At 50.9% G+C, this 13,474-nt stretch overlaps 1 protein-coding gene and 1 long non-coding RNA gene across 2 annotated transcripts; one reads left to right on the forward strand and one right to left on the reverse strand.

Annotated features, from left to right (window-relative positions):
- The first annotated feature begins 41 nt into the window (after positions 1–41).
- On the forward strand, positions 42–3,367 carry LOC310853031 (uncharacterized protein). The gene is made up of 4 exons (XM_083757194.1): positions 42–1,449; positions 1,570–1,824; positions 2,403–2,766; positions 2,891–3,367. Exons 1-3 carry the CDS (start codon positions 1,128–1,130, stop codon positions 2,429–2,431), a joined length of 606 nt encoding a protein of 201 aa, XP_083613320.1. The 5' UTR covers positions 42–1,127; the 3' UTR covers positions 2,432–2,766; positions 2,891–3,367.
- LOC310853043 lies at positions 997–12,937 on the reverse strand. The gene is made up of 3 exons (XR_014568520.1): positions 12,845–12,937; positions 12,427–12,528; positions 997–1,047 (listed from the first exon to the last, which is right to left on the reverse strand). It is a non-coding gene; the product is annotated as an uncharacterized lncRNA (long non-coding RNA).
- Positions 12,938–13,474: the final 537 nt, after the last annotated feature.

A 13,474-nucleotide genomic window follows, 5' to 3' on the forward strand; every position in this document is an offset into this window, starting at 1 on the left:
GAGAGAGAGAGAGAGAGAGAGAGAGAGAGAGAGAGGAAAGAGAGAGTCGTCGGAGCGGCGCACCGGGGAACGAATGCGCCCCGGCTCTGGGCAATTTGTGGCTTTTAGAGAGATTGGGGAGGGGAGGGAGGGGAGGGAGAGATATAAAAGCAGCTCCTCCCCACTTATAAAAGAATGCGAAAAAGAGAGGAGTATCAAAGGCGAGGAGGGGGCAAAAAGAACCTCAAAGAAACTCCGGTCCCCAAAAGCGACTCTTCTCAATTCTCCTGCTGCTGCTGCAAACTCTGGCGGACTTGCGCCAAAAAAACTTCACAGAAACTCTCAAATAACGAGGAAAGGGGTTTCTGTTTGTTTTGCACCAAAAAACGGGGGGGGGGATATAAATAACGACTGCAGGGTGGTTGTTGTTTGTTGTTTGTTTGTTTGTTTGACTCAAACGGGGGTGGGGAGGAGAAGCAGAGCAGCAGGAGGAAGAGGAGGGCGGGGAAAAAACCGGCCCGGAGGAACTGAGCGAAAAGCAGACGCGTCTCCAAAGCCCAAGCGAAGGCGCAGCGAGCTCTCCGGAGCAGGACGGCTGTGTTGCGCCCGGCGGCGGCTGGCTGCGGGTGTCGCTCCGTCCAACTTGAGCGGCTCTCTTGAGCGCCTCTGCCGGGGGCCGGGCTGGGCTAGGCTGGGCCGGGCTCGGGGGGAGGAGGAGGAGGAGGAGAACGGGCGGACGGGGGGAGGGCAACGGCGTCGGCGCTGCTGCTGCTGCCACTTTCCAGCACTGCGCCTCTGTCGGGAGGAGGAGCCGCTTCGCGCCGCGCCAGTTTGCGGGGAACAGCCCCGGCGGGTGTTTATATAGAGGCGGCGCGGGCCGGTACTCTGCCGGCGGGCGGGGGGGAGCCCCTCCTCCCTCCCCTTCGAGGCGGGGGCGACTGCGACGACGGGAGGGGGGCAGGAGGCCGGGCGCTGGAGCGTGCCAGCTCTGGCCGCGGGCCCGCCGGGAGAGACGCGCCGAAGAGCCTTGCTGGACGCCCTCCGCCGCCAGCCGTCGGCGCTCCGTCCCTGCGGAGAGAAGAGCACACCGAGAGTCCGTCAGCCACGGAGTGGGGCCGTCCCTTGGCCAGAAGACGGCAACGGAGCACATGGACCCCCCAACCTGCCGCCCATCCCGTCTGCTGCTGCTGCCGTCGAGAGAGGAGAGCCGGCCGAGCTCCCAAGGGGAGACCGGAGCGTCCCTGGCGGGAACCACCAACGGACCACCGAGGGTGCGCCGGGTGGCCCCCATCCCTTGGGCGAAGGAAAAGGAAACGGTCTCTAGCGAAGCGCCGCCGACAGAAGGCGGAGGAAGAGTAACCGTTTCTCTCAGGGCCGCCGCCGGCCACAGGAGCTCCCTCGAGCCGTTGCTGCATTTCGACCCTGTCGCCCAGAAGCCAAAAGGACGCCCCAAACTTCCATCACGGAAGGGTCCGTACCCTCCACCGCTTCTGCTTTTATTTTCTGGGGTGCGGGGGAGAGGAAAGAGGGCAGTGGCGCGCGAGTCGCGGGGAGGCATTCACCTCTTAACAGTTCTTTGCTTCAACACAGGTCTCTATCTCAGGAGATACGGGGAAAACCGACCATCCTCTCCCGCATCTCATGGGAAGATCTCCTGCGCAAGCCCTGTTGCAATGGGCAGGAGGGAGAGGGAGAAGAGGCACTGCAGGCACCTCCGGTTCATTGCAAGGGGGGTTGTTTCTTGGAGGGGTGCCCTTGTGCAGGAGAAACTAACGCGCTTTGCAAAAACGCCTGACTCTGGGCGCTTTCTGGATCCGCCTGGCTGGGAAGCACCTGGGAAGCCAGGTAAGGCTCCCTTCAGGGGTAAGGAACACAGGTAGGACACGAGTCTTTCCAGCGTGGGCGGGGGGGGGCGGGGGGGCAGCGCTGTGCAGCAACCTGGTGGAACCTTAGAAAGTGACACATTTTTGTGGCATCAGTTTTGGTGGAGCCCGTTCCACCCCCTTAGATTCATGATTATACAGCAGAACAATTGGCGGTACCATTGCAGCACAATCGGCTTAATTCTATAACATTAGGTAGTGTAGTGTAATAGATGGACCAACTGTTTTACAGAACCAATTTTTTTAAAAAAACAAACAAACAAAGGAACACACCTTAAATGCACCTGAAACATGTTTGTTTTAATCTAAGTCTGCTGGTTCAGTAGCTCCCTCACTTAGGTAGCCAGCTGGAGTGGCAGGATCCGGACTGCGTGTAGAGTCATCCAGATTTAGATCCTAAGCCCACAATTAGGGGTTTCTTGGGTGCTTTTTATGGGGGAGGGGGCTGTCAACTTTTTATTGCATTTCACAATAACGTTTACTTTTTGCTGTTCTTTTAATATTACGTTTTCTGACGCACTGTGCCATCTTTGCTTTTAGGTACCCAGGAAATAAATCACCAAACATGATGATTGCCCCCACAAAACCGAACCTTGAATGCACAGCTGTGAGAGGCTCACTGGAGACCCTCCCCCCATGGGGATTTGGCACCTGGCAGAGAGGAGTGAGGTGGCCCGAAAGCGCCTGAATCAACCAAGGTCTTCAGATGGGGTCCCATGTCCACACTGACCACAGAGGGACGGAGGCACCCAAGGATGACTTGCATGAGTGAAAGTCCCTTCGAGAAACGGAACTGCCCTGCTACAAACACCCCTCGCATTTCAGCAGAGACAACCCACGCTGGCAATCGGTGGGTGGTGGATCTTGAGCAAAAGTCATGGAAAGCAGTGGCGTAGCGTGGGGGGTGCAGGGGGGGCCGGCCGCAACATCTGGGGGTTAGGGTTAGGGGGCGCAAATTACTTGCCTTGCCCCGGGTGCTGACAACCCACGCTATGCCACTGATGGAAAGGGACTCTGCTGCATCGCAGCAGAGATGGAATTCTGGAGAGAAAGTCAGTGCACAAACAGAGTGGTCTACAGATTGGTGTCCCCCCCCCCTTTAACCCCTAAATACATCTCAGGAGTCCAGCTCCCTGGTAAAAGGTCCTTTCTTGGGGGTTTGTTCAGGCACATCATGCTTAGCCCACCAGAATGCCACTCCCAAGAACACTGGTCTCTGTTTTCCCCTAGCAGCCAGAAGGAATAACACAAGTCAGGGCAGGTAACAGAGGCTGGCCCATCGTGCTGCCGAGGCAGCTGCCTCTGTTTCCTAGACGCCAGCCGTTTGCCAGTTCCAGGGCCAACATTGATCATTTACTTGCTGCAGTTGTATCCCTCCATGGAGCTCAAGGTGGCATTTGTGGTTCTCCCTCCCCTCATTTAATCCCCACAGCAACAACAACCCTGCAAGGTAGGTTAGGCTGAGAGGCAGTGACTGCCCCCACCCGCAGGTTACACCCAGTGAGCTTCGTCCGACCCTGGTCCGACACTTTAACCACTGCACCACACTGCCTAGCTTGAAGCTGCACACAGGGCCTGGGTGCAAACATAAAACAATCCATACTGATTTGGTTTTGCTTTTTGGCAGGGGGCTCACTGACCTTCTCCATCAGCAGGAATAAAGAATGGGGAGTGGGCAGAGCAGCCCCCAAGAGCCAAAAGAGCCTTTCCCTATTGGGGTCTCCCCAGTGGGGCTTTTTCAGGAAGGCCCCACCTGTTGCTGTGGGGGGGGGGTTCAAAGGGGGAGTGGGGTTCAGTTGCCTTCCTTCTCTTGCTGCTATTGTGGACTTCAAGAAGATGCGTCTTCCGTGGCCCGGCCCAGTTGAGGTCTCCTGATATTCTGATGGTCAGCTGTCTGTGTGGAGTCCATGGGCTCAGGATGAATTAAAAGCCCAAAGCAGAGGCTTTTCGGACACAGCTGAGGCTCACAGGAGAGACCTTTGCCGATGTGGCTTTGCAATGTAATGTTAGAAAGCACGCAAGACCCAGGTACACAGACCCAGGGCTCTGGCCTGCCTCTCCTCTTCTGCCTTAACAGCCCCATCATAGCTCAAGAGAAGCTCAAAGGTGACCTCACAAAATCACAGAGCTGTCTTGTTCGAAGGGGAACCAAGGGTCATCTAGTCCAACCCCCTGCTATGCAGTGGATTGGCTCACTTGTAAACAGACTTGGATTTGTGGCAGAAGCATCATGTACACAGTTTAAAACAAATGCAGCCAGTGCTTTACCAAAACACACACTTGCAATCTGAAAGCAAGGGAGAAATCTCTTCTTTCCTGACCCAGAGACAGGCCCTGATCCAGAGACACAGCACCGCAGTCTTGTGTGTTTAACACCAACCAATCGGGTGGTCAGTGAGGCCAACTCTGCATTTTCTCTAGCGCCCCCACCCTCTCAAGAAGAGAGCCAATTGGTCAGGCAGCCCTCTGTGGCCCCTTGTAGGTGGCGCCCAAATCCAGCTCCAGCAATGTCAAGCCCAAGACAGGTTTGCCTGTGCATTTCCCAAGGCAGCAGTGGATCTTGCCCACTGCCCATGAGCAGATTTCCATAGCAGGTTCAGGTTCTCAGCTGGGGAGAGTAAGAGCCATGGATATGGGTGAGAAAGGAGACCCAGGGAGCCACGGTTCATGGCAACTGATTTGGGATCACAGCAGTTTTGGAGATCTGCTTGACCACTGTGCCTCCAAGGGGGAGGTTGACTAAAGAGCTAAGACTGGGCTGGGGGGGTGATCTTGCCCCACCCTGCTCCAAGCTGTTTTGCTTTCCCTTAGGTTTTGGGGCTCAATCACAGGAAAGTCAAGAAAGCGTTTCACACACAAGATGCCAGAGAACTGCAGCCCCCAAGCACAACAGCGGTGGCAAGTTCCCCTTGGCTGTCTGCCATGGATGCTTTATCCGAGATTCCTGCATTGCAGGGGGTTGGACTGGGTGACCCTGGGAGGCCCCCTCCAACTCTGTGATTCCTGCACAAACCCCACTGCAAAGAGTCCAAGCTGTGAAATCGGCAAACTTCTGCTTTTGAGCAACTCCCATTGATTTCAGGAGGCCTGTGCAGGAAATCATGTCAATTCATGAGACTGGCGGGGTCTTTGCGGCCCCCACCCTGCTCCTTCAGTCGTCCTCTCAGCCATCTCAAAACAAAGGTAGCCTAAAAGGGTCGACTTGTATCCCCCAAATTCAACTGATGTGCCACAAAAGAGGAGATTGTTTTGTCTCGACATCAATTCGCCCCCAGCCCCAAAGCAGGGCTCTTCCGCAGCCTCCGGGGTCTGTGCAAGGCAGGTGTAAATGGTCCGGCCCCAATCCAGCCCCCAAGTCTAGCTGCTTTGGCCCTTTGCGATTACAGATCTCCCAGTCCACTCTCTGCCCTGTAACCCCACCTGGTGGACAATTCGGGCTGCGCGTTTTGTCATAAGCTTTCCCCTAGAATGTTGTTTTGTTTGTTTCGTATTAAAAATGCGGCGTTTGCTTTCTTAAAAAAATTATTATTAGTACTATTATTACTCTACTGATACTATCAATATCAGTCATCTGCCTACATTACAGACTCTGGATTCAGCAAGAAGGATTTTTACATCTTTGGTTTTTGTGCAAATGCACCTTCTATTTTTCCTGATGGCCACAGGTGGGGGCCTTCCTTGCTGCTTCCCTCATCCCAGTTAACTGTGGCCCTGAGACTGGCTGCAACTGCCACTCAGTGTCTCTGAGACTGCCAGCCCCCCCCCCCCCTTTGGCAAAGGGTCTTAAATCTGCAGGTGAACCTGGAGAAGGACGGGGATGGAACATTCGTTTTGCAAAACAACTCCTTGGGATCTCATTGGCCAGTTTGGCCCCTCTTTGGGGAAAAGTCAGTGAAACAGATATGGCATTTGGCAAATAAGAGCCTAAGGACAGCCTGCAGGATGAGGCCAGTCTACTCCAGTATCCTCTTCTCATTGTGGCAAACCAGATGCCTGTGAGATCCAAGCACCAGAACCCGCTCCCTTCCTGTGGTTTCCACTAACTGGGATTCAGAAACATTCTGCCTTCCAAATGTGGAGACGTAGCAGAGCCATCCGGCTAGGAGCCACCGATGGCCCTCTCCTCCTCCATGAATTTGCCCGGCCCTCTTTTAAATCCGTCCTGCCGAAGGGAGTTCCATAGCTTAACACACTGCGTTGTGTGAATAAAGACTGCCTTTGACCTGTCCTGAACCCACACGAATCCAGAAAGCAATGAAGCCCAAGGGCTTTTGTCATTCTAGTCTCTGACACCCCTTTGATAATGTTTTGTTTGTTGTCTGCAAATTGACATGGGGGGGGTGGAGAGAGAGAGAGAGAGAGAGAGAGAGAGAGAGAGAGAGAGAGAGAGTGTTACCTTGATGACTGGATCCGGCTGTTCACAGCCCAGTCATTGGGCAAGTCTCTGCATTTGAACCCAGCCAGGCTGATGCCAAGGTGAGGTCACAGCCTTTGTGAACTTGGGACCCTGTGAACTTTGGGTCACCAGAGATTTTCACCAGAGCTTCCTTCTCTCCGGCGCCTCGGCTCATTTCCGAAGCTGAGCGATGCATCACTAGCTCATTGAGTCCTGCCCTGCCCTGGGCTCTCCAGTGTGTACATAAGCCTGCATGGCGCTTAATCTCGCTCTCCCGACAACACCCAACTGGCCTGCCTACAATCTGCCCTTCTCGGCATGGCTTTCATCCAACCCCCTCTTCTCAACAAGTCGCCTGGCCTTTGGGGAGAGCAGTGGCGCAGGGTTAAATCCCAATGGGCAGGCGTCCTTCACAACCCCCACCAAAGCCATGTCCCTTCCAAGAAGTATTTTTCAGGCCATGCCGATACCACGGCTGCAATGCCAACCCAGCGATTCCCTCCTTCCTGCTGCCTTCCAGTCTGCAGGAACATGAGAAGAGCCCCCCTGTACCAAGCCCAGGCAGGGTGGCACTGTGGGTTAAACCACAGAGCCTAGGACTTGCAGATCAGAAGGTCGGCAGATCGAATCCCCGCAATGAGGGGGTGAGCTCCCATTGCTCGGTCCCAGCTCCTGCCAACCTAGCAGTTTGAAAGCACGACAAAGTGCAAGTAGATAAATAGGTACCGCTCCGGCAGGAAGGTAAACCGTGGACCTGGGAGAAGGGGATTTTGGTTTCCCAAATGCGGAGGGCAAATTGAAGGCAGAGGGTGAAGTTGAGAAAAAAGGCTAATGGGAAAAGGAGGAGGGCAAGTTCAAGGCAGCTCTGAAAAAGATAGGGGAAGGCAGCTGCAGGGGCTGGACAGGATAACCCACTGGCGTCCCTTCCAACTCTGCAATTATATGATTCTAAGAGGTTCCAGCGACTGGCCTCACAGCAGTCAAGAGAGGCTATATTTCTTAATACAGGGGGAGAATGGCTCGGAAAGGCTGGAGAGTTTGACTCTATCATCGTCATAATCATCATCATCAGTCTAAAGTCTAAGGGCAGGTTAAGGTAAAAAGGTAAAAAGGTAAAGGACCCCTGGATGGTTAAGTCCAGTCGAAGGCGAATATGGGGTGCAGCACGTATCTCGCTTTTCAGGCCAAAGGACAGTTTGTCTGCAGACAGTTTTCCGGGTCATGTGGCCAGGAGGATTAAACCACTTCTGCCACAACAGAACACTGGGATGGAAACCAGAGCACACAGAAACACCGTTTACCTTCCCACCACAGCCGTACCTATTTATCTACTTGTATTGGTGTGCTTTTGAACTGCTAGGTTGGGAAGAACTGAGACAGAGCAATGGGAGCTCACCCCGTCGCGGGGATTCGAACTGCCGACCTTCCAATCAGCAAACCCAACAGTTTAAAGCAATTTTCAGTCACAAAAATGCCAATGCCAATCTACAGCTAATCTAAATGTTAGCAGCGCACGGAAACGTTGTTTACCTTCCCGCCGGAGCAGTTCCTATTTATCTACTTGCACTTTGACGTGCTTTCGAACTGCTAGGTGGGCAGGATGTGGTTTAACCCACAGCGCCACCTGCATCCCTGCTCGACCACCCTCTTAAAAATCCCTAAATTTATGTCAATGCCCAGGTTTTTACTATCCTGCTCTCTCTCTTGATTTTCCTTCTCAGCTGCTACGGTGTAGACACAGTTCTCCCTCACCCCCCATGCTGCTCCCCCCCCCCTCAGTTTCTTCAGCTGGCTAAGAATGGGTGATCCAGCTGGAAATGGTGCTGTAAATATGATGTTGCTGCACTGCTATCTCACCAGAAAGGGCTGTGCTGGATCGAGCACAGTGAGGGCAAGTGAAGGCAACTAAGGGCGATGGCTTCTAATGTTCTCGTTTGGCCCTCCCTCCGAAAGCAGAAACACCTGCAGCCCAAGTGAAATGCGGGGAGCTCTCTGCATTCAGGTGCCGAAAGAGGGGCAATCTCCCCCTGGGGGGAAACATGCTCCCTGCTTAGAAGCGTGGAGTTGCAGACTGGGAAGGGACATCCAGGTGTCATCTAGTCCAACCCCAGCAATACAGGGATGACAGCTAAAATTAGCCCTGACTCAAGCCTGTATTAACCAATGTCAGCTGTGCACTCCATTATCCACACTTTGAACATTTCATTGAAACAGATGTGAGCTACACAAGAGACAACCTGGCAAATTAAGCAAACAGGTTAGTGCATGGGTAGGCAGACTAAGGCCCGGGGGCCAGATCCAGCCCAATCGCCTTCTCAATCCGGCCCGCAGACAGTCCAGGAATCAGCATGTTTTTACATGAGTAGAATGTGTGGTTTTATTTAAAATGCATCTCTGGGTTATTTGTGGGGCATAGGAATTTGTTCATTTTTTTCTTCAAAATATAGTCTGGCCCCCCACAAGGTCTGAGAGACCGTGGACCGGCCCCCTGCTGAAAAGGTTTGCTGACCCCTGGGTTAGTGCAAAAGCGGACAGATTTTGCCAAAGCAAAACCCCCTTGCTCAATGAGCCCCCATTCATTTCAATGGATGAATGTCTCCCATTCATTTGGGGGGGGGAGAGAGAGTATTAATAGAATACCAGCCTCATTGACTGTGTCCAAACCAGGGCGGCACTTGGGAGACCAGGATTCGATTCCTTGAGCAGTCATGAAGTGTGCTGGGTCACCTGGGGGGGCAGGCACTGCCTAACCAACCCCGCTGGGTTGTTGTGGGGATTAAAGGGGGAGGGGAGAACCATGCACACACCCCTTGAGCTGCTTGGAGGAAAAACTGGGAAATATAAATGCAATAAACAAACAAAACAAGACTCTGCTACCATCAAAACACATGCTCCTGGCTTACATCATTTGAAGAGCAAATTGAAACTTGCTTTCATATTCACAACAGTTCCTAGCAACAGTTCCCCATCTCTGTTCAGAAACATGCAGCAGAGAAGGGCAATCAGTTTATGATTTATTCACATTGCCAAAGAACCCCAGTGGCCAAGATGGGGTGCCCTGCAGGAGAACTTCTCAGGAATCCCAGGGAAGGTCCATTTTGTGCAAACATGCCTAAGAACCTCAGAAGAGAACCACAGCTGGATCCGGCCCATGGCCCATCTGGGACAGCTTCCCATTCTCAAAGTGGCCGGCCAGATGTCCAGCATATGTCAGGCTGGCCCAACAGACGCCTCTTCTGGGAAGCCTCTGAGCACAACCTGATCACTAGAACATCGTCCCACTTGGCACTCCCATAAGCTGAGGCTCAAAGGAACAGCTAGCATGCTCTCCAACATTTCTCCAATGAAAATAGGGACATCCTATTCCATTATTATTATTATTATTATTATTATTATTATTATTAATTACCCCACCCATCTGGCTGGGTGGGCCAGGCACTCTGGGCGGATTCCAGCATATATAAAAACATAATAAAACATTGAACATTAAACTTTGCTATGCAGGACGGCCTTCAGAAGTCTTCTAAAGGTTGTATAGTTACTGATCTCCTTGGCTCGGGGGTCGCATAACTCCACACCCTCCAATATCTATCTGATGAAAATAGGGACGTCCTAAGGAAAAGCGGGACACTCCGGAATACAGTCAGAACCAGGACAGCTTGTGTAAATTCGGGACTGTTCCTGGAAAACAGGGACACTTGGAGGGTCTGAACTAGCAATACTTTGCTTTTAGCATTGATATTGAAAAATAGGGGTGGGTATGACTCTGTGTTTTTCTTCCCTCAACTAATTTTGCCACTGGAGAGCAGCTGGGAACTTGATGGGAACAACCTGGGACCCTTCAGATGCCTTGGCCTTCCATCAACCCCAGCCAGCAAGGCCACGATCCCCTCAAGCCCAGGAGCATGCAGCCAGGCTGCCTGCCGCTGATGGGAATTGTAGTCTGGAAAGCACCGAGTCATGGGGTGATGGGGGAGGCGGATCTGGAAAGCTCTCTCCTGCAGAAGGCGCAGAGAAGTGATGGCAATTCTGCCTGAGGCTACGTGCCTCTGAGCTTTCCAGAAGGATGACAAGTAAGCAAGTGAAATTAACTGCTTTGAGATCTTCTTTTTGGATCTTCACAGCTGTGGATTCATCATCATTCTGGCAGGGCAGCTGGTCATATTAAGGTAGGTAAAGGTATAGGACCCCTGGATGGTTAAATCCAGTCAAAGGTGACTATGGGGTTGCGGCGCTCATCTCGCTTTCAGGCCAAGGCAGCCAGCGTTTGTACACAGACAGCTTTCTGGGTCTTGTGGCCAGCATGACTAAACCGCTTCTGGCACACAGAGGACCGTGATGAGTGCCAGAGCGCATGGAAACACTGTTTACCTTCCCACCACAGCACTACCTATTTATCTACTTGCACTGGTGTGCTTTCGAACTGCTAGGTAGGCAGGAGCTGGGACAGAGCGACGGGAGCTCACCCTGTCACAGGGATTCGAACCGCCGACCTTCTGATTGGCAAGCCAAGAGGCGCAGTGGTTTAGACCACAGCACCACCCGTGTTCCTAGATGGTCATATTAAGGTCCTGTACAGCAGAACAACTCAACAGTGGATTATGGATTGTCAGAGAATGTTGCATGCTAGTCACTTTGGGATGATCAATGCACAATATAAAATTATTGTTTTAACAGGGAAATCTTTTTTTAAAGAAATAATAATAAATAAATCTACTGCAATTGCAATCAAGCAAAGTGTTAGCCGGAATTCTCTAAAATAAATCTTCCTTTATAACTGCACCAGACACCAGCAGGCCACCTTTAGCCCGATCCAGAGATGAGAAGAGTCTGCTGCTGCACACCTCAAGTGTTGTTTATGGGATGCAGTGGGTGCCTTGTGGGCTAAATGGCTTGCTGTGTTCCTCATTCATCTGTGATGAGGTTGCTGAATATGATTCCCCTCCCATAATCTCATGGAGCAGATTAACGCAAACACCACTACCACCACCAGCAGCAGCCCAATTTATTACAGCAGAACCACCTGGTTCTGAAACGCATTGGCTGATTTTAAGGATGCATCCATCCATATCTAGTCACCATCAATTCATCAATGAGTATTACACAGGTCCTTAATAACTGATACTTAGAAAGGTGATGCGAGTTTTATTTTGTTGTTTTAACTTTCTGAAAGTCTTAAATTATTATTAATTCTTCTTACTGATAATTTTATAGTTTTATCCTTTTTTGTAAACCACTTTGAGGTTTGTTTGGGTTTTTTAAAAAACACAATCAAGTGGCTTTTATGGAATAGATATTATATGAAACAAGTCTCCTTAGAGCTGGGCATTCCGTGCGCTCGGCTTTAGCTATAGTTTTCTTTTTAAGAAGGGTTTACTCCTCCGTTCTGCAGTCTGACCTACTAAAATGGCCCATCCAGGACAAATCGGAGCGCACCAGTCTGGATCTAGTCATTGCACAAAAATGAGGCGTCTCCTCATGACTCCTTGTGCCAGAATGTGCCGTCTTCTGACCCGTGTCCAAATGCACATTCCACGGAAAGAGATGCAGTACAGCCGACCCTTACAGGGACAGAGGTGTGATAGGTTTCATACAGATAAAACAAAGGTTAGTAACCAACAGCGACTACTTGCGTGTTTTCATCCGAGGATGGAGTATAATTGGGTTTAAATGCTAGCAGTAGTTTCTGCATATAAGGCATTATGTATGCCAAGTTATAAATTATGTGCTATGCCACCATAATTGCAACTGAATATCCAATAGGAATTTTAAAGGTTTTTTAAAACTAATTTTAAAGCCCAGGGGACCTTTTTAAAAAAACAAAACAAAACCTATTTTTAATTGCCACTATTGCATTTTGAAAACTTTAGATTATACTCTCTAGAGGCTGCTTTCATCAGAATGTTGGGATCTGACTGAAACATGTCGCTGGTGTTCTGGGGTATTAAGACGGCAACTCTACCCCACTTGCTTGCAAATTTCTTAATGTCAGGAATAACAAAATGAATCCAAAGTCCTCGGTCAAAAGAAAAAGGCTTGGGGGGGGGGCAGAGGGTGAGAGAAAGAAAAGATTTGGAAGCAAAACTGCTGATTCCAGAAAAGTCCTAGAAAAGGCTGGCATCTCCCAGCGGGAGAATGATTTCGAAGAGATGGAAACTTCCAACTTACCCAAACCCGGCTTGAAGACAGTTGCAAGCCGCCTTGTCCGACAGATTTCTCCAAGTCCTCTTCTACATGCTCAGCCTCCAGCAGAGATACCTCAAGGAGGACCTTTTATAGGATAAATGGAGGTTCGATGTCAAGTCCAAAGAGAATTCAGAGGCCTTCAAGAGGCATGACAATGGACGGCAAGCCCTGCCTGCGTTTGCCCCCACTGGCTGGGACTCCCAATGAATTTACACATTGCAGATTACAGACATTACTTTTTCCACTGCTTCCCCCTCAACACACCACTTTTTTTTTTTTTTTTTAGATGTTCAATTGAGCATCTCAAATATCTCACCCCCTTCTCTCCTTCCCCCATCCATAACAGTTTTTGAAAAGAATCGGAAACCGGTGTGTTTTTGCAAAGAGTTTATCAAATTACCTTTGGTGACAAAGAGCTAGAGTGCATTTTCTTGAAGGCTCGACAATTGGGGATCCATCAAGGAAAGGGAAAGAATGGCAGAAAACCAGGGGCTTTTGTCAAGCCCAGAGAGAGCAAACTCTCCCCCCCACCCGCCCCGTGCGCCGAAAAGCTCTTTTAGGAGCGCTCAGTTTATTTTTGCTTTGGAGAAGGGCCTGTTTTTATTAACCTCTCTCTCTCTCTGCCTTTTGAAGTTTGAGCAGCAGATGAGGCCAGGTTGGATATGGGGACGTCGAGAGGGTGCGGGCAGGTTTGGTGGTGTGTTTTTTTTTTAATTAAAAAGAGAAAGAGAGCAAAATCTGACAATCTCGCTCAGAACAAGATGTCAGTGTCTAAAGAAGCTCTTTAGAAACGAGAGGCTTTGGGGGATAATGACCCCGATCTTTCCAAGATTGCATGGGAACAGGTGAGCCTCTTCCTTTTCCTTTTCCCCTCTTTGTTTCAGAGGGATACTAAAGAGAGAAAGGAGCTAGATCATCCTGATATTCTCCTTTGTGCCGGCATTGTGGTTTTGCTTGAGAAAATTGCTTCTTGGTCAGCGTCCAGACTTTATTAGAGGCAACGGCTGGGGAACACAAAGAACCTCCGCCT

Source organism: Podarcis gaigeae (genome assembly GCF_964106915.1).
Source record: "Podarcis gaigeae genome assembly, chromosome: 9".
Lineage (NCBI taxonomy): Eukaryota > Metazoa > Chordata > Lepidosauria > Squamata > Lacertidae > Podarcis > Podarcis gaigeae.

What these genes read in the sequence shown, in the direction of transcription:
- LOC310853031 (XM_083757194.1), top strand. Translation starts at nt 1,128, where the DNA reads ATGGACCCCCCAACCTGCCGCCCATCCCGTCTGCTGCTGCTGCCGTCG. An exon ending in CAAACTTCCATCACGGAAGG is followed by an intron (nt 1,450 to 1,569) that starts GTCCGTACCCTC and finishes GCTTCAACACAG; the next exon opens with GTCTCTATCTCAGGAGATAC. An exon ending in GGAAGCACCTGGGAAGCCAG is followed by an intron (nt 1,825 to 2,402) that starts GTAAGGCTCCCT and finishes CTTTGCTTTTAG; the next exon opens with GTACCCAGGAAATAAATCAC.